The 22,126-nt window shown below is 41.1% G+C and overlaps 1 protein-coding gene across 1 annotated transcript in view; it reads right to left on the reverse strand.

Moving 5' to 3' along the window:
• Window positions 1-22,126, reverse strand: part of LOC122562834 (ras-related protein Rab-35) — a 60,186-nt gene that overhangs the window by 29,738 nt on the left and 8,322 nt on the right. Inside the window, exons 2-3 of the mRNA XM_043716087.2 lie at window positions 13,891-13,941; window positions 10,172-10,295 (exon numbers count right to left, since the gene is read on the reverse strand). Of these exons, the coding sequence (XP_043572022.1) occupies window positions 10,172-10,295; window positions 13,891-13,941 (175 nt within the window). The remainder of the gene's footprint in view (window positions 1-10,171; window positions 10,296-13,890; window positions 13,942-22,126) is intronic.

A 22,126-nucleotide genomic window follows, 5' to 3' on the forward strand; every position in this document is an offset into this window, starting at 1 on the left:
TCTGCAGGGTGTGTGGAAGAGAGAACTAGACGTTGAAGTCTCCTCAGAGAGGTGGAAAGTTATTTGGGAAAATGCAACAAAGATATCAATTTGCAATAGGACCCATGCTTTACAGTTGAAGATTCTCCACAGGGTCGAGTTGGCTCAAGATCGTTTGTCAAAATTTAAACCAGAGGTATCTTCAACATGCCAAGTGTAAAGTTAGTACGAGCACTCTAACCCATTGTCTCTGGTCTTGTGGTAGGCTTCAAACATACTCTAGCGCTGTGGCAGGTGCAATGGAGGGGATTTTGGGTGTAAGGGTGGACAGATCGTTCTTCTCCTTGGCCAGCCCCAGTGTATTTCCTGTAAAAGCGCATAAAAAATAACTTTTCAACATCTTCACTTTCTGTGCAAGAAAGAATATCTTACTAGGTTGGGTGCGCGAAAATCCCCCAGAGTTGGCATAAGATTGCTAGGGAGCATATCCCCTTGAATTTTCTTACAAGCATGGTACACCACAAAACTGAGAATTTCTATAAGTGGGAGCCCTTTTAGAAATACCTGGACACATTTGTTTGCCACACTAATAAGGGCTTTTATACAGCCGTAATGATTGTGCTTTACGAGTCCAATATCCAAGAGGGGGAACTGTGCACGTATGCTAAAATTAATGCTCTTGATATTAGAGTTAGAGTTAGTGTTTTGTTTTGCTGAGCTGCATTTTTATTTATTAGTTTGCTGTTAATTTATATATTTAGTTAAGTAATTAATTGGGGTTTTAAAAATATTTTTATATTTATACATTTGAGTTTTAGTTTTTTTGGCATTATTTGTATTGTTTTGAATTATTGTTTTGAATTTGCTGTAATATTTAAAAATCTATTTTTTAAAATTTTGCTAAAGTGACAGCAGACACATTCCTACTTTCAGTTCAACTTGAAAAGAACTGAACCCAGCTCAGGCCCCAATGTACATGTACTTTACCATATACAACCAAACTGTGACTAATAATTACAGCCTGTGTTATTAAAATTTAAAATAAACCTAACAGTTCAATGATTTTTAAAAACTAAATCTTCATTTGCTATTCTGGATAACTTTCTAACTCCACTCCTAGCCTGAACACTAATGTAGAAGATGAAGGGTCGGCCCAGCGACAGGCTGGAGTCAGCAGAATGCACGCCAGTGGAGACTGAACTTCCTGTAACTGCACAAGTGTGGTTATCATCAGCGGATGTCTACGTTAGGGAGTGCCTTTGAACCCATTGTGGAAAATGAGAACGAAGTGTCTGCGAGTCCGATAACAGAAAGTGCTGAAACTCTTTTTGAAGCAACTAAATGGTAAGCTTATCAATTGGAGTAAGATAGGAAAAATATGAAATAGGCCAATTAGAATTTGAATTACTCACCTCACTTGCCCAATAGAGAAACTTAAATGCAAAAGAATGACAGAAAATAGTGCCCACTACCACCACAAATACACTGCATGAACACCAAGAAACTGATACTTCACTGCAAGATTAACTATGATCATCATCATCTTAGAGGACAGTTGTCTTCAATGCATTTTGATGACCACATTTGTACGTAAGAACTTTTACACAAATTTCATCTAGGTTATCCATTTCCTCTTGCTAGATGAGACAGAGGAAGGCAGTGATCAGTATTCTTTATCTACAAGATATTTTGATACACATGTATTCTAATAATTCAGTAAATAGTTGTGAAAATGCTGCTTTCCATTTTTGTGTTATGACTATGTTCAAGCTACTTGAGTATATCAGATGGATTAATTCTGAACCAAAGAATGCCTCAAAGCTAGTTTAGAATGCCTTTAACTCCCCTTGTGACTGTTCAGTTACCTTTCTGCTGTTATTCTCCAGCATGAGTTCAATGGTAGCACTCTTGCCTCAGTATGAAGAAGAGTTATTATGTTTCTATTTGTGGGATTGTGTCGAGGAACAGGACAACATTAATACTTTTGAATTGTTGAGATTGTTGTAATGAGCTGTCAATTGCTTTAGTACGTATGGAGGTTCATGGCACTAAGATTTTGTTTTCCAGTTTTTGTATTTTATTCCACAACTACTATCAAAAGGCACAGCTAAACACACCTTTGTACAAGATCTTTTCATGATCAGCGTCCAAATGGTTGGTCTTCATAAAAGATATATAATTTTCCTATTTGCCCTCACTTTAGACAATAATGACAAAATGCAAACAAAGCAACACTAAATTAGAAAGGCCAGTTAATTTCAATCAGAATTTTCACTGGTACCTGCATTCTACGTTCATTCAGTTGAATTATAAAACTTCATTGAAATCTGCAACAACTTTGACAAGGAAGTAGATGAATTCCAATTCTACAATACTTTTCCAGTATTGTAGAAATCAAAGGAGTATATGTGCTGTCAGCAATCGGCAATTGACGCAGGATAAAGGCAGAATATAAAGCATTTTTGGGAAAAAAAAAATCTAAATCAGAGGATCTGACGAGGGAGTCGCAGAGGGACTGGTCCACCCAGAATGTTCATGGGGTGAGGAGGGAAATACTTCTCTGGTGGTGGGGTCCATTTGTAGGTGGCTTAAGTAGCTGAGGATGATGCGGTATATACAGAGGTTGGTGGGATGGAAGGTGAGAACCAAGGTGGGTTCTGTCCTTGTTGCATTGAGAGGGGTGGGTTGAGGGCCGAAGTGCGGGAATTGGAGGAAATGCGCTGGAGGGCATCATCGGCCACAAGGGAGGGAAAATTGCAATCTCTGAAGGAGGAGACGATCTGGGATTTTCTAAGATAGAATTGGTCATCCTGGGAACAGGTGCAACAGAGGTGGAGGAATTGGGAATAGGGGATGGTGTTTTTGCAGGAGATAGGGTGGGAGGAGGTTTAGTCTAGGTAGCTGTGGGAGTTGGTGGGCTTGAAATGGATAAGGCTTGTAATGGATGTCCATGGTTAGTCAGTCGTCTGAGACGGGGATGTCCAGGATGAGGAGGGAGATGTCAGAGATGTTCCAGGTGAATTTGAGGTCAGGGTGAAAGGTGTTAGTGAAGTTGATGAACTGTTCAACCTCCCTGTGGGAGCACGAGGTAGCACCGATACAGTCATCGATGTAGAGGAGGAACAGACAGGGGGTGGTGGAACATGGATTGTTCCACATATCCAGCAAACAGACAGGCATTGCTGGGTCCCATGGCTACCCCTTTGGTTTGGAGGAAGTGGGAGGATTGGAAGGAGAAGTTGGTAAGTATATATCAGGTAATGTGGAAGGAGGGGAAACTCCCCCTACATTCCTTATGAAGGGGTTATGTCCGAAACATAGATTCTCCTACTCCTTGGATGCTGCCTGACCTGCTGTGCTTTTCCAGCACCACACTCTCGATTCTAAGCTCCAGCATCTTCAGTCCTCACTTTCTCCTCCTGATTGGAGGGGATGTTGCCATAAACAATGCACCAGGCATCAATAAATTGCCAAGCTGAGTTAAATTCAAACCAGGCAAAAGTTAATCTTGATTGGTTTAGGCACTGCCATGGAAGAACACACTAAGGAATGACTGTCTCTCAAAACTGTGGGTTAGTTGAGAAAAACTGCAATGACAGACGCCGAGAGGGAATATATGCAAGTCTTACAGATAGTCTTAAGTTGGTTGTCCGTGTAATACTTAGCACAGTCAGGGTTGTTTAGAATATTAACAGAAAGTGCTGGAAAACTCAGCAGGCATGGCAGCATCTTTGGGGAGAAACCACAGCTAACAATGTATGCCAACCTCGTTTTGAACATGTTGTTCAATTGCAGACTCAAATGTTGGACACTTGACTTTCACAAGCTCAGAGTAGTTGAATACAGTCAATGCTCTGCCTGTTGCAAACTGCCAGAGACTGGTTTGATATGATCTGCCACAACAGGATTTCTTGTGATGTCATGCCATAAAAGGGTTGTAATCCCATCTTTGTGGCTAGTTTCAGTAACAATAACTATAATAACTATTAAAAATGCACACAGATCACTAATGGCCTTTAGTGAAAGAAAATCTGTCATCCTTATCTGGTTTGGTCTATATATGATTTTTGACCCACAGTAATGAGAGTGACTCTTGATTGCCCTCTGAAACGGCCTGGCAAGCCACTCAATTCAAATGTAATTAGGGATAAGCAACAAATTCTGATCTTGCCAGAGATATCCACAACCTATTAACGAATAAAATGATAACATACATTGTCACTTTTAACAGCTACTCCAAAAACTGGCTACAAAAAAAATTACAAAAATACACCACCTTTTCTTTCAAACTGAGTGCCCCTGTAAGAAGGCACTTTTACAGATACTAGATTAAAAAAAAGAGGTAGACAATGGAAACTGCAAACAGCAAATTTTAAAAAAGATGTCACAAAACAATGCTGGCAGCAATTTGAATTGTCTGTTAGAACTAGTTTCATTCTAACTTCAATATCCTGTCCAGGTCTTAAACTGAACTGCAGTGATGTCACAAAACCAAAGCCACAGTATGTTAGTGAATCAGGCTTTACAATGTTGAGATCAAGTAGGATGATATTCTAAATAAAAAGTGAATGCCACCCAACGCAATACAATGTCACCATTGTTCCAGATGACCATAGAGAAAGAGAGCAGGAGAAAGAGAAAAGAGAAAGCGAGAGGGATGGAGGGAGAGGAAAACAAGAGAGAAAAGAATGATAGCGCGAGTGAGACAACTGGTGGTTTAACTTGAGGGTCACCATGCCTCAGGCCATAGGTGAGGTTGTAAAGCAGAAAGTATAACAATATATACAGAAGATAAGACAAGACTAAGAGATCAAACAGTCCCTAATACAGTATGCAGAGCACAAAACTCCAAAATTAAGAGAATGATACAGACTGCAAGTTGAATGTACCACACAAAGATTCCACGAAGACATAGACCAACAGTCTCGCCGACTCAATTTTTTTTAAAACCTTAACACTCTTGAATTATAATCTTGTGTTGCTAAAATCTTATATCTGCTTATGAATGCCTGCAGAAGGAAATGCAGCTTGATTAAAGTATCTTATTTAGCTGACTCAGAGTCCAGAAGTGGTGGCATATCTCTCACGTTAGAGCTATGCCATTTGAGTAGTGACATAGAACATAGAAGAATACAGCGCAGTACAGGCCCTTCGGCCCTCGATGTTGCGCCGATCCAAGCCCACCTAACCTACACTAGCCCACTATCCTCCATATACCTATCCAATGCCCGCTTAAATGCCCATGAGGGAGAGTCCACCACTGCTACTGGCAGGGCATTCCATGAACTCACGACTCGCTGAGTAAAGAACCTACCCCTAACATCTGTCCTATACCTACCACCCCTTAATTTAAAGCTATGCCCCCTTGTAATAGCTGACTCCATATGTGGAAAAAGATTCTCACAGTCGACCCTATCTAAACCCCTAATCATCTTGTACACCTCTATCAAGTCACCCCTAAACCTTTTCTCCAATGAAAACAACCCCAAGTGCCTCAGCCTTTCCTCATACGATCTTCCTACCATACCAGGCAACATCCTGGTAAACCTCCTCTGCACCCGTTCCAGTGCCTCCACATCCTTCCTATAGTATGGCGACCAAAGCTGCACACAATACTCCAGATGTGGCCGCACCAGAGTCTTATACAACTGCAACATGACCTCAGTACTCCGGAACTCAATCCCTCTACCAATAAAAGCCAGTACGCCATATGCCTTCTTCACCGCACTATTTACCTGGGTGGCAACTTTCAAAGATTTGTGTACATGGACACCAAGATCCTTCTGCTCATCCACACTACCAAGTATCCGACCATTAGCCCAGTACCCCATCTTTTTGTTACTTTTACCAAAGTGAATCACCTCACACTTAGCTACATTGAACTCCATTTGCCACCTTTCTGCCCAGTTCTGCAGCTTATCTATATCCCGCTGTAACCTGCCACATCCTTCCTCACTGTCTACAACTCCTCCGACTTTCGTATCATCCGCAAACTTGCTCACCCAACCTTCTAACCCCTCCTCTAGGTCATTTATAAAAATGACAAAACAGCAATGGTCCCAAAACAGATCCTTGCGGAACACCGCTAGTGACGGCACTCCAAGATGAACCTTTGCCATCAACTACTACCCTCTGTCTTCTTCCAGCCAGCCAACTCCTAATCCAAACCTCCAACTCACCCTCAATGCCATACCTCCATATTTTTTGCAGTAGTCTACCATGGGGAACCTTATCAAACGCCTTACTAAAATCCATATACACCACATCTACCGCTTTCCCCTCGTCCACCTCCTTAGTCACCTTCTCAAAGAATTCAATAAGGTTTGTGAGGCACGACCTTCCCTTCACAAAACCATGCTGACTATCCTTGATCACATTATTCCTATCCAGATGTTCATAAATCCTATCCCTTACAATTCTCTCTAAGACTTTGCCCACAACAGAAGTGAGACTCACCGGCCTATAGTTACTAGGGTTATCCCTACTCCCCTTCTTGAACAAGGGAACCACATTTGCTAGCCTCCAATCTTCTGGCACTATTCCTGTAGATAACGAGGACATAAAAATCAAGGCCAATGGCTCTGCAATCTCCTCCCTTGCTTCCCAGAGAATCCTAGGATAAATGCCATCAGGCCCAGGGGACTTATCTATTTTCACCCTTTCCAGAATTTCCAACACTTCTTCTCTACATACCTCAAAGCCATCCATTCTACTTAATTGTGACTCAGTATTCACATCGACAACAATGTCCTGTTCCTGAGTGAATACGGACGAAAAGTCTCCCCAATCTCTTCAGCCTCCACACGCAACTTCCCACTGCTATCCTTGACTGGACCTATTCCTACCCTAGTCATTCTTTTATTCCTGACATACCTATAGAAAGCCTTAGGGTTTTCCCTAATCCTACCAACTAAGGACCTTTCATGTCCCCTCCTTGCTGCTCTTAGCTCTCTCTTCAGGTCCTTCCTGGCTACCTTATAACTCTCAATCGCCCCAATTGAACCTTCACGCCTCATCTTTACATAGGCCGCCCTCTTCCATTTAACAAGGGATTCCAATTCCTTATTAAACCACGGCTCCCTCACATGACCCTTTCCTCCCTGCCTGACGGGTACATACTTATCAAGGACACTCAATAGTTGCTCCTTGAACAAGCTCCACATATCAATTACACCCTTGCCTTGAAGCTTACTTTTCCAAGCCACACATCCTAAGTCATGCCTCACCGCATCATAATTTCCCTGCCCCCAGCTATAACTCTTGCCCTGTAGTGCACATTTATCCCTCTCCATCACTAGAGTAAAAGTCACCGAATTGTGGTCACTGTACCCAAAGTGCTCACCTACCTCTAATTCTAACACCTGGCCTGGTTCGTTACCCAGAACCAAATCCAGTATGGCCTCACCTCTTGTTGGCCTATCTACATATTGTGTCAGGAAACCCTCCTGCACACATTGGACAAACACTGACCCATCTAACGAACTAGAGCTATAGCTTTCCCAATCTATATCAGGAAAGTTAAAGTCCCCCATAACAACCACCCTATTACTTTCACTCTTCTCTTGAATCATCCTCGCTATACTTTCTTCTACGTTTCTAGGACTATTAGGAGGCCTGTAAAAATCTCCTAACAGGGTGAGCTCACCTTTCCTATTCCTAACCTCAGCCCAAACTACCTCAGATGGCGAGTCTTCATCCATCGTCCTTTCCACAGCTGTAATACTATCTTTGACAAGCAATGCCACACCTCCCCCTCCTCTTTTACCCCCACCTCTGACCCTACTAAAACATTTAAACCCTGGGACCTGCAATAGCCAATCCTGTCCCTGTTCTGCCCATGTCTCCGTAATAGCCACAACATCAAAGTCCCAGGTACCAACCCACGCTGCAAGTTCACCTACCTTATTTCGTATACTTCTTGCATTGAAGTATACACACTTCAAGCCACTTTCCTGTTTACAGGCACCCTCCTTTGAAATTGATGCCATGTTCCTAACCTCCCTACACTCCAGGTCCTGCACCCTAAAGCTACAGTCTGGGTTCCCATGCCCCTGCAGAGTTAGTTTAAATGACATCAGAAAGCATTTCTTCAAATAGTGGATATCAGCAGTCTCTCCCCAAAAAGCTTGAGACTAGATTAAATTATAAAATTTAATCATGGAAATTTACAATTTTTAGGCAAGAGTATTAAAAGGACTATGAAACCAAACACAGCAAGACAAAGTTAAGATCTTTTTGACTGTTTTACCATTCTCACAGCACTGATCCCATCATGTTACATAATATCCATTACTGAGTACAAATGATTCTAGAGAGTTGCAGTATCAAAGTGCCAAGAGTGGCTAGTGTACATAAAGCAATGGATTAGAACATTAAAGTTTATTCCTGGAAATATTTTAAGATGAGTTGATAGATATGAGCCATGAGCCATACATATTCGGGAAAAGCTTCAATTCTCAATAACAAAAAAAAAATCAGAAGCTATATATTCTTCAATCTCCATAATCTTCCAAATTGAACATCTTTGACCAAATAGAAGTCCAAATATAAAAGTTCTGAGGAAGGGTAAATCAACCTGAAACATTAACTGATTTCTCTCTACAGATGCTGCCAGATCTGCTGAGCTTTTCCAGCAATTTGTTTCAGCTTCTGACTTACAGCATCTGCAGTTCTTAGTTTTTAAAAATAAAAAAAGGTCCAGTTTTCACACAGTTTATTTAAAGATTATTTCTAGGTCACTGCAGAATACACAATATTCAACAAACTGCAAAACGTTTCTGCATTTATACACGTTGGCTTCAAAAGAACTGGCTCGAAGGTAGAAGATAGAGGGTGGTGCTGGAGGGTTGTTTTTCCAGACTGGAGGTCTGTGACCAATGGAGTGCCACAAGGATTGGCGCTGGGTCCACTGCTTTTTGTCATTTATATAAAATGATTTGGATAGGAATATAGGAGGTACAGTTAGTAAGACACCAAAATTGAAGGTGTACCGGACAGCGATGAAGGTTACCCCAGAGTGTAACGGGATCTTGATCAATGGGCTGAGGAGTGGCAGATGAAGTTTAATTTAGATAAATGCGAGGTGCTGCAGAGGAAGTCATGCAGCATTTAAAAAAAGGCATCTGGATGGGTATACGAATAGGAAGAATTTGGAGGGATATGGGCCAAGTGCTGGCAAATGGGATTAGGTTAGGATATCTGATTGGGATGGACAAATTGGACCGAAGGGTCTGTTTCCATACTGTACATCTCTCGAGCTCCAAGTGTTAGAACCCAAGCTAATAACTACTGGAAAGAATCAACTTGGAGCCTCAACACAGTCTTGTCATGTCTCTCAGTTCCAAAAATATAAGGAACATATCAGGTGAATCTCTGGGAAGAGAGGGCGACAGCTTCTATCTGCTGTGTTTTAGTCAGCCACAGAATCAGTTTTACCAGGTTATTCTCATTGCCATGGAAGGACAAGTTGACAGTTGAAGTTGGGAAACAGATTTCCCACAGTACTCAGTTCCTACTATACAGTCACCAAATTCTCACTAAAGACTGTCCATCACAAGCAAAGCATAATCAAGACATGTCAGTTGATAAAAAGCAACTGCTTGGTTTTAATACGCACTTACGCTGAGCCTCTAATAGTTGCATACACCATTGGAACAGATCCAATTTGGTAAAAAAATCTCCAAACGTGTGAAAATGCACAAATAACAAGGCTGCAGAGGCAAGTGGCTGAGTATTCAATCGTAAGGAAACTTTTTCTATGATTTAGGAATACAAATCACACTACATGTTCAGATAAGCTCACTGTCAAGATCACTGGCAACTGGGAAGGATCAAAACAAGATTCCCAAGAGCACCTATTGCATATTCAATCACATGCTCAAAACACAAGTAGTTTCTCTTGCCAGAAAGACAGGCTTTAACCATTTTAAAAGCTTCCACGTGGAAATGGGCACACCCAACTTGTAAACTATGACAGAACTAATTGTTTCATCTCAAGAATTTTCTTGGGTTTTCTCTGCACAGCAAGCCAGACTCATCAGACAGACAATCACACAATGATTCCCAAGCCAGAGACTCTTCAACTAAAGTAAACAAATATGCTGTTGACTGCTCCATTAAATGGCCTTCAAATAAGAATTTCAGGAGCAAAAGGTATTAGACATGAGATGAGATAAGTGAAAAGGGGACTCACGTGGAGGTGATGGTTCGAAATCTTTCTTGTCCAGCTGTATCCCAGATCTGCAATTTTACTTTCTCTCCATTGATTTCCACAGTTCTTATCTTAAAATCTACTCCTATCGTAGTAATATAGCTGCCTGTGAACATAAAAGGAAAAGCAGTATAATTGCTCAACATTAAGTACAATGAGGAATGTTCTCACTTATGCAGCAAACAGAGATGGCCCTTAGCATGGAGCGCAAACTAGCCTTGGGCAACACATTCTTAAATTCCAAAATAAACCTGAAGTGAGGAATTAGGCCTTTTATTCAACCTCTTCAGAATGTGGCAGGATTTTTCATTAAGTGTTGAGTTTATATAAACGAGAGCTCCATTTTCCCCATGTACCACACAGAACAGGCTTGAACCATTAAAAAATAACCAAAATTGGACTTCTGATAGCAAATCAAGGCAACAATCCACTGTGGCTGCACAAAAACCCAGAAATAACTGAGCAGATACTAGGCTGGACATTATGTAGGGAGAGATATTCAGTTCACCTCAACATTTCCTGCCAATGTAGAGTTCCTCCCAGCAATAAGAACATGTTCCTCTAACTCAGCAGGCCAGCGAAATGGATGATCAGGACGAGGAAGGAAATGCCAACATGGTGTATCTTTACTCTGCATCTTGTTAAAATTATCCAAAGATCTTTTGACTATGTGGTACAATTTCCAGAGAATGTGTACCAGGACTGACAAGACTCAAATGGAAGAGAGAGAGAAAAAAATTACTCCCCCCAAATATCAGCACAAACAATAAATCAGGTGTAGGAAACATTGAGGAGAAACAATATAATACATCAAAAGATCACCTAACTCATTCTAGTACATTATAGTATTTGTTGTAAAAGCAGATTTTTCCTTACTTTTGGGGGGAATGGTGTGGGGCCAAAAGGAAAAGAGAAGGGAGAAAATTGGCAAAAAGGATAAAATTACAAGTGACAGAATTCACTCAAAACTAAACCTATAATTGCCCCTTCCTGTACATTACAGACACTGATGGAAGTGGTTTGTAAAAGCATACATAGTAGTTTCCTGCGTGTGGGAGTATAAAGCAGTGAGCAAGTGCTAGTATCAAAAATGCACTAATTGTACAGACTAATGGGCTTACAACATGACAATGTCAGTCATGTGTGACCTCTACAGTGCAAGTGTGTGTTTAAGTGCGTTGCTAATTGAGGTCAAGCAATGTCGCAGCATGGTCTCAAGAGGAAGGCTAAGCTCATAGCCTAAACACTGATCAAGTAGCTATTAGTAAATTTCACTCACACAGTACAAGAGATTTGAATGCAGCAAGACCAGGTCTTGAACAAGATCCCACCCTTCAGATACCCCATTCCAATAGCACAGGTAGTTAGATCTCCTGCTGCTGCTATACACAGTATTTTTAAAAAGTCAAACCTGTTCTCACTGTCATTTTCTAATCCTACATCAGAACGACTACATTGCAAAAGTACTTGGATGAGCTGCAAAGAGCTTTCTGAGAAATTTTTATATAGATGCAAGCACTTCTTTGGTGTTGGTTCATGTACAATGATGACTGCCCATTTTGACATACTCAACTCAGACTTTGATCTCCACAGACAAGATTTAAAAATTAAAAAATCACAAAACACTAGGTTACAGCCTAACAAGTTTATTTGGAAGTACTAGCTTTCAGAGCGCTGCTCCTTCATCAGGTAACTTCACCAACCCCAGTCAAACACCTGCACTTCCACATCAAGATTTAAAGAAATAGAAGTCCTATCAGCCAGTTCATGTGTGAAAGATCCCATGACAGCATTTCAGAAGAGAAGCAGTATGTTCTTCCAGTACCATTGCCAACACAATACCATCTTCCGCCTAGGTAGCCTACAGCTTGGAGGAGTCAATGTCTCCAATTTCAAATAACCTCCCTTCCCATCCCCCAACTCCCTTCCATTCCTCTGATCAAACCTTCCTTCCAGCTACCAACTGGATTCATTCCTCCTAATCGACCAACTAGGTCATACCCTGTATCTGTATTCACCTCTCCCTATCTCACCACCCTGCCCCCACCCCTCTTACACCCCAACCACAGTCGTGAAGAATGGCTACACCCAAAGCGTTTACTTCTCCACCTCCTGATGCTGCCTGGCTTGCTGGGTTCTTCCAGCTTCCTGCTTGTTTACCTAGGATTCCAGCACCAGCAGTTTTTGTCTCAATTACTCCTCAAACTGGCTTTCATCATCTCATGAATATCTGTGCTCCTTTCTGGCTTGTTACACATATTGTACTTTTTAAAAAAAAGTATTTCAATGGCATTAATACCTTTGTAATGGAGTGTTGTGATAATGAAAAGCATTCTAGAAAGTCTTCTTGCGTCATGCAAGTTGTAAGAGATTCATTGTCACAAATAAAATGGAACTACATAGAGAGGACAATGATGTGCGTGGATGGCTAACAAGTACTCACAATAATTTAGAGTTCAAAGTTCCTGAGCTTTCTAAAAAAATTCTAATGACAGCCACACCCAGCAAGTTGATTGTCACAAACTGGCATAAACTATGGGTTTCTCACTCAATGTACTTCCTCACATTTGTGTACACACAAGTTTCACGTCACCAGGACAACTTAATTAGCTAGAAGCGATTGCAACTCAGTACAATAGCAGAAGTGAGTAGGTGATAATTTCAAAAGCATTGTGGCTCGAGAAGAATAAGGATCCAGCAATGGACTCGAGTGAGTGAATGCAATGGAAACTGATGAAACAATTTACTTTCCACGTCTTGATTACTCAGTGAAAGAACAAAAAAAAGAAAAGCACTTAGTTATATAGTGTCCCCAATGCAGACCTCACTTTCTCCCCAATGTCCCAAGAATTAGAAAGTATAATCACTTTTGTAACGTAGGAATCCCAGCAGCCAACTGGAGCACAATAAGCACTAAATAGTAATGTGTAAATGACTAAATAATCTTTTTGTGTTACAGACTGACAGAAAAATAATGGCCAGGACAATCAAGCAGGATCAGATTCCTCTTCAGAATAGTACAGTGGTCATTTTTGTTTATTTAAGAGGGTAAACTGAGGTGTCTCAGTACTTTTTCTCCTCCATATTCTTTCATGGAACATGGACATGTCTGGCAAGGTTAGACATATGCTGACCATCCCTAAATTGCCCAAGGACTGAAGAGACTTGCTCAGCCACTTCAGAAGGCAGTTAAGAGTCAACCACATTGCTGTCTGTGAGTATAGAATTGCTTACAGATGAGAAATAAATTCACTTTGAAAAAAAGATATAAATCAGTGAAACGAATGAGATTTTAAAATAATGAAAAGATAGTAGACCAATGGCACCATTACTGAGACTAGCTTTATTTTCCAGATTCATTAGCAGAATTTAAATGCTACCATCTGCAGTCGTGGGATTTGAACCCATGCACCTAGAGCATTAGTCTGAGTCGATAGTTCAGTGGCTTCGTCACTCTACTTCTGTTACACTAGAGAGTCTCAGCTTGTTTGCGAACTCAAGTTGTAGTGCGACTTTAAATTCACATCTTGTTATTCAGAGAAGATGTATTACCATGAGCCATAGCTAGCAGTAAACAGAGGACTAGGAAGAGAAAGACACTTTGTAAAACAAATCATGAGAACAGAATTATTCCAAGATTAAACAGTACATAAATCAGCGAAATTCACAAATATCAACATTACATACAAAAGGGTGCTTACCAGAAAAGGTGTTATCTGCAAATCGCAGCAGCAGACTGCTTTTCCCCACACCTGCAAAGACAGAGCAGGACAGTCAAGAGGACAGTACTTAATCAGATCAAAACAGTACACTTACTGGAATGATAAATTCACTGATAAACCCTCATCCAATTACAATGTGGGAGAGGGCTGAAGCAAGATTACAAAAAGGTTCAATACATCACAAGTGAAAACATACACGTACACAGCTCAGCAAAAATAAACTTTACAATAACAAGCGTGAAAGGAAACTTCATTTTTGCACCATTTCCATGGTGACAAACACATGCCATGAAAAAGCAAAATCTGGAATCTGGCAACAGACGAGAGACAATGCCAATCAGCTGTGGACTGGCAGGGAGCACGTGCTGCAAATTATCCAAAATCCAGATATCCAGCCTTTTGGATACTAAGAAACAGTACAAAAAAAAGTGCCTTGCCATTCTCAATAATAAAAGTGCTGCTTGGGACCTAATAAATGTTTTTTGCTGGTTTCAGAGGAGATTAAAACAGTGAGCCAACTACAAACAAATTATGCTCATGTAAAAGCATGAAGAGAAAAACAAAAACAAAACAGTGGAAACACTCAGCAGGTTTGGCAGAACTTTGAGGAGGAGTGGACTGGAAATTTTAACTCTGCTTTCTCTCCGTAGATGCTGTCAGACTTGCTGAGTTTCTCCAGTAATTTATGTTTTTGTTTCACATTTCCAGCATCTACAGATTTTTGTTTTTTTAAGAGAATGTCACAATGACATTTATTAAAAAGTGAAATAACGAGGTGCCATTTTCACAGCTCTCCCGTATGTGTTGAGTATTTGAAAACGTTTGGATTTCTCATGTAGGAGAAAACAGCTTAAATGTCATTCAATGCATGTATGATCTCATAGTACTAATGTCTAAACATGAAAAACAATGGTACTGTAAAGCATTTTGGGAGGAAGGTCCTGGGAGTGCAGTATTGCACTATAAATGCAAAATGCTGTCTAACAAACAAGCTGAGCAGTCATCTTGATTAAAAACAATAAAGTGTAACATCTCCAGCTCAGGAAAGAGAAGCCAAATCAAATCTCCAGTAAGTGCGTGCTTTATTTGCCAAAATGTAGACTAGAATTGAAATGGCTCATCACATAGGATGTGAACCTGCTATCACAACGATTTCCAGCATACACACATTTTTCTCTTTGCCATTTTACCAAAAGGAAATCTCTTCAATCCAGGACCAACAAAATGATCCTTCGCCAGGGAATACTCATTGCTGTCACTTCTTTGAACCCACCCAAGTGTAATCACTGTTTCAGGTGAGAGAAAGTGAGGGCTGCAGATGCTGGAAATGAGAGTTGAAAGGTATGGTGCTAGAAAAGCATAGCTGGTCAGGTAGTATCCAAGGAGGAGAATCGACGTTTCAGGCATAAGCTGCTTCACAATGACCTTCCCTCCATCATAAAGTCAGAAGTGGGAATGTTCACCGATTACTGCACAGTTTGCAGCACCATTAGCAACATCTCAGATAGTGAAGCGGCCCATGTTCAAATGCAACAAGATCTGGACAATATCCAGGCTTGGACTGACAAGTGGAAAGCAACATTCACACCAAAGCAAATGCCAGGCTCTGACCATCACTAAGAAACAATCTAACCATCACCTTTTGACATTCAATGGTGTTACCACTAGTAAATCCACCTCCCCACCCCCACCCCATTGGCAATGTCTTGATGTTTACCATTGACCAAAAACTCAATTGGACTCACCACATAAACACAGTGGCCATGAAAGCAGAGACTAGGAATACTGGAACAAGTCAGTCACCTCCTAGCTTACCAAAACCTGTTCACTATATACAAGGCCCAAGTCAGGAGTGGATGGAATGCTACCCACTTGCCTAGATGAGTGCAATTCCAACAACACTCAAGAAGCCTGACACCATCCAGGACAAAACATCCTGCTCGATTAGCACTACTTCCACAAGCATTCACCAGAGACTCAGAAGTGTGTACTTATCTACAAGATGCACTGCAGAAATTCAAAGATCCTTAGACAGCATCTTCCAAACCCATGCTACTTCCATCTAGAAGGGGGACGTGCAGCAGATACATGGGAATACCAACACCTGCATGTTTCCATCCGAGCCACTAACCATCCTGACTTGGAAATATATTGCCATTCCTTCACTGTTGCTGGGTCAAATTCCTGGAATTCCCTCCCTAATAGCATTGTGGGTCAACCCACAGAAGGTGGATTTCAGCAGTTCGGGAAGATAGCTCACCACCACCTTCAAGGGCAACTAGGGACATGCAGTAAATGTTGGCCAGCAAATTAGCCCACATTCCACAAATAAAAAGAACAGACAGCTGCTTAACAGTGAACACTTAATATGACATTAAATAGATTCACTATTTCAAATTACACAAGTTGCTAAGTTCGTGATTGTTGGGACACAACAGACCGTGGATTAGATGTTGTAGCTAAGGACTTAAACAATAAAAATCTGAAGTCGCAGAAGACAATCAAAATATCAGCAACATTTTTACTAGCACAGAAAGTTAATCAGTTTATAGCAACCGAATCTTAAAATACAATTGTTCTCTTCAGACTTTTCCAATTCCAAATGCTCCGTTAACCATCACTTGCTCACAACAAGACACAAGAAAATACAGTCCATTTTAAACTAGATTAGGAAAAACACATTTCAAACAGCAGATATGCTCCGGGAAACTAATTATGTTGAGACTGGGCTTTCCCCATTTTAAAAAAAAAATGTAAAAATCAGGAGAAGAGTTCTGAACCCAAGATTTTCAACCATGATAAGCTCATCCCATATCTTATTTTGTAAGAAAATAATCAAAACCATCATCATCAGCAGTCCTTTGCAGGCAAGGATGACTCTCCTCCACTCTCAGAAGTCCACTGACGGCTGTACAGATGATGCAGGTACCGCAGGCTTTATTACACTTAAGAGTCATAGAGATGTACTGCACAGAAAACAGACCCTTTGGTCTAACTTGTCCATGCTGACCAGATATCCTTAGTTAATCTAGTACCATTTGCCAGCACTTGGTCTATATCCCTTTAAACCCTTCCTATTCATATTTCCATCCAGATCCTTTTAAGTGTTGTCATTGCACCAGCCTCCACCACTTCCTCTGGCAGCTCATTCCATACATACACCACCCCCTGCATGAAAATATTGGCCCTTAGATCCTTTTTAAAAATCTTTCCCTTCTCACCTTAAACCTATGCCCTCTAGTTTTGGATTCCTCTACCCTGGGCAAAGGGCCTTGGCTATTCACCCTAACCACACCACTCATGATTTTATAAACCTCTCTGACATTTCAAGGAAAATAGCCCCAGCCTATTCAACTTCTCCCTGTTAAACAAACTCTTCAATCCCGGAAAAATCCCTGTCAAATCTTTTCTGAATCCTTTCAAGTTTCACAAAATCTTTCCTATAGCAGGAGACCAGAATTGAGCACAGTATTCCAAAAGTGCCCTAACTAAAGTCCTGTGCAGCAGCAAAATGACCTCCCAAAATCTATACTCCATGCACTGACCAATAAAGGCAAGCATACCAGACACCTCCTTCACTACCCGGTCTACCCATGACTCCTCTTGCAAGGAACTAAGAATCTGCATCGCAAAAAGTTTGTTTGGCAACAATCTCCAGGTCCTGACCGTTAAACACACTTGTGCTGTCCTGATTTGCCCTTCCAAAATGCAGCACTGCACATTTATCTAACTTAAACTCCATCTGCCACTCCTCAACCCATCTGATCAAGGTCCCATTGTACGGATGTAATCTTCACTGTTCACTTGACCAATTTTGGTGTCATTTGCAAATTTATTAAGCATACCTTCTATATTCACATCCAGGTCATTTAGATTAGATTCCCGGTGTGGAAACGGGCCCTTCAGCCCAACAAATCCACACTGACCCTCCGAAGAGTAACCCACCCAGACCCATTTCCCTCTGACTAATGCACCTAACACTGTGGGCAATTTAACATGGCCAATTCACCTGACATTTTGGTCCGTGGGAGGAAACCGGAGCACCCGGAGGAAACCCACGCAGACACGGGGAGAATGTGCAAACCTCCACAGAGACAGACAGTCGCCCGAGGCTGGAATCGAACCTGAAACCTTGGTGCTGTGAGGCAGCAGTGCTAACCACTGAGCCACCATGACGCCCATAAATGACAAAAAGAAGTGGGCCCAGCAACAATCCTTGTGACACACTGGTTCAGTTTGAATAGCAACCCTCCATCACCATCCTGTCTCCCATCTTCAAACCAATTTTATATCCAAATAGCTAGTTCGCCCTGTATTTTGTGATCTCACCTTGCTAAATTAGTCTATCATGTGGAAACTTGTCAAACACCTTGTTGAAGTCCATATAGATCACATCCACTCTGCCCCTATCAATCCTCCTTGTTACTTCATCAAAAAGCTCAAATTAGTGAGGCATGATTCCCCACACACAAAGCCCTGTTGATTATCCCTAATCAGTCCATACCTTTCCAAATAGACGTAAATCCTGTCTCTCAGGATTCCCTCCAACAACATGCCCACCAATGATACAAGGGTCAACAGTTCCCTGGTTATCCCTTACCACCTTTCTTAAATAATGGCATCACATTAGCCAACCTCCATTCTTCCACTACCACACCTGTGGTTATCAACAATACAGATACCTCAGCAAGGAGCTCAGCAATCACTTCCCTAGCTTCTCAAAAAGTTTAGGTACATCTCAGGGATTTATCCACCTTTACGTGTTAAGACGTTTTGGCTACATTTCCATTTAGCACCTCTGGAACATTAATCCATGTTAAAAGATATGAAAAGAGGCAGCAGAAGGTCATCATCTAGAAACATTAATTCTGTTTTGCTCCACATATGCTGTCTGACCTGAGCACTTACAACATTTTCTGTTCTTTCTTGGTAGATGATATATAAAAATTACTTTCTTGACTGCCAAAACTAAGATTTGAATCTGGGCATTGTGTGTGTAAAAATGGGCCTAACATGGGACAGATGGTGGTTGTGGGAAGGGGTATTGGTGTGGCAGCATGCTGGTTTTGCTATTTTCACAGGCGTCCACTTTATCCCCCATGTGAAAGTCTCGAGGTGGTTGATGCCTTCCCTGAAGCTCCTGCTCCACATTGGACAGTCTTGGGCCAGTGATTCCCAGGTATCTGTGGAAATGCCACACTTTGCCAGTGAGGCCTTGAAGGTATCAGTGAAGCACTTCCTCTATTAACCTGGGGCTCATCCAGCGTTTCAAAGTGGGAGCAGAGCACCTGCTTGGGGAGTCTAGTGTCTGTGCCCAGCTCATTGTAGCCACCAAAAACACTAAATGGGGTGCGAATGAGTTAAAGGATGATGGAGGCTTTGTTTTGGTACTTGTACGTATGGATGAGGTTCACGTCTGAAGTATGCTTCAAAGGGTTGCTGCATCTGAACTTCTTTTGGCACAACCCTGAAGCAGCTGATGACAGTTTATAAACTCTGATTTTTAACATTTTGGCCAAAAAAAAGGGGCCATTAGTTTTGAAAATGTTCAGTGCTCTTTCTAGGAGGGTGAAAACCATTAACATGCTGAAATGTACATTGTTTGCTTTGTGACGTTTCGTTTGCTGACGGAGCTTTTTTCTGCTCAAGATGCATTAGCTCCTTATTGGTTAATGCTCTGTTGAAAGGCTCCAGCATCATCTTGAAGTTAATTTTATCCACTTCAGAATATCTTACTTGGTTGGCCATACCACCGTATTTGATTCAATTTGCTTACCGAAGCTGTAAACAGACTTAATGGCTTCAGAAGATCTTTCACCACACTGTTTTTGGTTAACCATTTCCCAGGCATATGTAAATATTTATTCACATGTTGCATCTAATTTTGTTTGAGATATTCATAGGATGAGAGTCTTTATCGCTCACCTGGAACTACCCTCGGAAGTAGTGGTGGGAGTTGCTTTCTGAACTGTAGTCCATGGGAGTGTACAGATACCCACAGTGCTGTTTGGAGGGAGTTCCAAGATTTTGACCCAATGACATTGAAGAAACAGTTCAAAGACAGGATGATGTGTGGCTCAGATGAGAACCTGCAGGTGCTCCCATACATCTGCTGCTTCATCCTTCTCAGTGGTAAATGTCAAGACTTTGGTATGGGCTATCGAGGGGCCATGGTGAATTGCTATGGTGCATCTTGCAGATGGTGCACACTGCTGTTACTGTACAGTGCTGGAGGTAGTGAACTTTGATGGTGATGGATAGGGTGCCAATCAGTGTTGCTTTTCCCTGAAAGGTATTAACCTCGAGTATTGTTGGAACGTAAACTAGTAAAATCTAGTATGGGTAACTTTCATAGCACTTTGGCCATTAACCTTTATGCCGTTTTTATTATTTTTGATGATGCAAACAGTTGTTAACAGTAGTCCAAGTGAACTTGTAATGTCTCCTGCATCATCACATCATAGCACTTCTAATATTGTATCTAGCCATCGTGCCAAATTTACTCACTTATTACAGGGCAAAATAATTAAGCAAATAAAGCAATGGCAGCTAACATACCTTGGACAATTAGTGCATGTGCAGAATCTTGCTACTTGCGTGCCTTCTCAAAATACCCTGTGGACATGTACAGAATGTTGTACAAATTGAATAATATTTTTTAAGGACCTTCACAGACAACTTTCATTAAGTCCAGGACCTTACACTTCATCCACATCAAAAATATGGATAAATAATTTTGCTAACCATTTTGTAACAGTTGTAACTGGGATATGTGGAAAAAGTGTTAGTAATTTGTTAACTACTCAGTAATGAAACTAAGCTATTCAGTTACAAACAGGGTTTGATGTACATATATGTCACCTATGTCTATTAGTGGCAAGTATCATGCCCTTCATTCTTTAGTTGCTCAGCTTCCAAAAGCAGAGTTGTCGTCATTATCTACTGAAGGTGGCGACGAATCAAGGATAAATTACCCATCACTGCCACTTCAGACTTCTATGTTAACATGCTAGCAAGTAAATTCGGCAGTGGCTTTCAACACTTTTTGAAAAAGATCCAATTTAAAATACAGCCTATAAGGGAGCATTACTCCAGTCAAAATGTTAATTTAATTTTGCTTCACTGTCGAGCTGGCCAGTTTTGGAAAAAAAAATTAACCAACTGATGCCAGGGAAGTATTATTTACAATGGGCTTCAAATTAGAGTAATGAGTTTATAATGGTGTTACAGCCAAGGGTAGGATAGAGACAATATGCCAAGAGTTACAAGAATTCAATTCTACCGCTGAAGAAGAATGTTAACTACTTCTATCACCATAGATGCTGCCAGATCGGAATCTCTCCAGCTTGTTTTTATTTCGTTTCTTGTCCTGGTTGTTTTTTTTTGATGGTGGTTAATAGCAATCTTGGGGGATGCTGCTGTCAAAGCACTGGTTAGGTGCTGGGGTGCATCGAGCTGACAGCATACCAAATGCGAATATTTAGGCCAATGCGTAAAGCACTAACAAGCAAACAGCCATACACTGGACAGTGTTGGCACATTGATATAAATGAGCAGAGTATTCTGATCTAAACTTTGCAGATGGCAAAGGTGCTTTGGGGAGTTAGAAGGAGAGCTAAGTTCCAGAATGTGGAAGTGGGGGCTTGGCAATGATAATGCCATTAAAATCACCAGGCAAGTGGTTTATATTCTCTCTTTAGATTATCTGTCTAATCTTCCTAGATTATAGGCTCATTAAGTCACTGAAACTTTTGTGGCAAAAATGTTGCTACTACTTGGCAGTCTAAGCCTGGATGTTGTCCAGGTCTTGCTGGATGCAGACACAGATTTCTGCAAATGGAGCGGACACCAAACAGCAGAAAGTATCCCAATGAAGAGAATGCCCTTGATTAAGCAGCTAAATACAGTTAGCAGAGTATGTCATGAAACACAACTTCAGCTACAATATCCTGCATTCATGACCACTAGTTTCTAACAACCATAACTGTCATCTTTCTCCTTACCCCTTATTTCACAAATCTCCAGGGCATCTAATCCAGCCAAACGCTGCCTTACCAAAAGGCAATTATTCATTCTCACTTCACCTCACAAAGTTGGTTCTCTTGTTTGGATGGCAGTAGAGAAATCCAGAGCAAGTGGCGCTGGCAGAATCTAAGTCTAAATCTAGTGCATCAACAGAATTGCTACATGGCCATCTTAGATGGAGGAAAAGCAC

This window comes from Chiloscyllium plagiosum, unplaced genomic scaffold, assembly GCF_037043375.1.
Source record: "Chiloscyllium plagiosum isolate Xiang-an unplaced genomic scaffold, Cpla_swu_hap1 HiC_scaffold_24, whole genome shotgun sequence".
Taxonomy (NCBI): Eukaryota; Metazoa; Chordata; class Chondrichthyes; order Orectolobiformes; family Hemiscylliidae; genus Chiloscyllium; species Chiloscyllium plagiosum.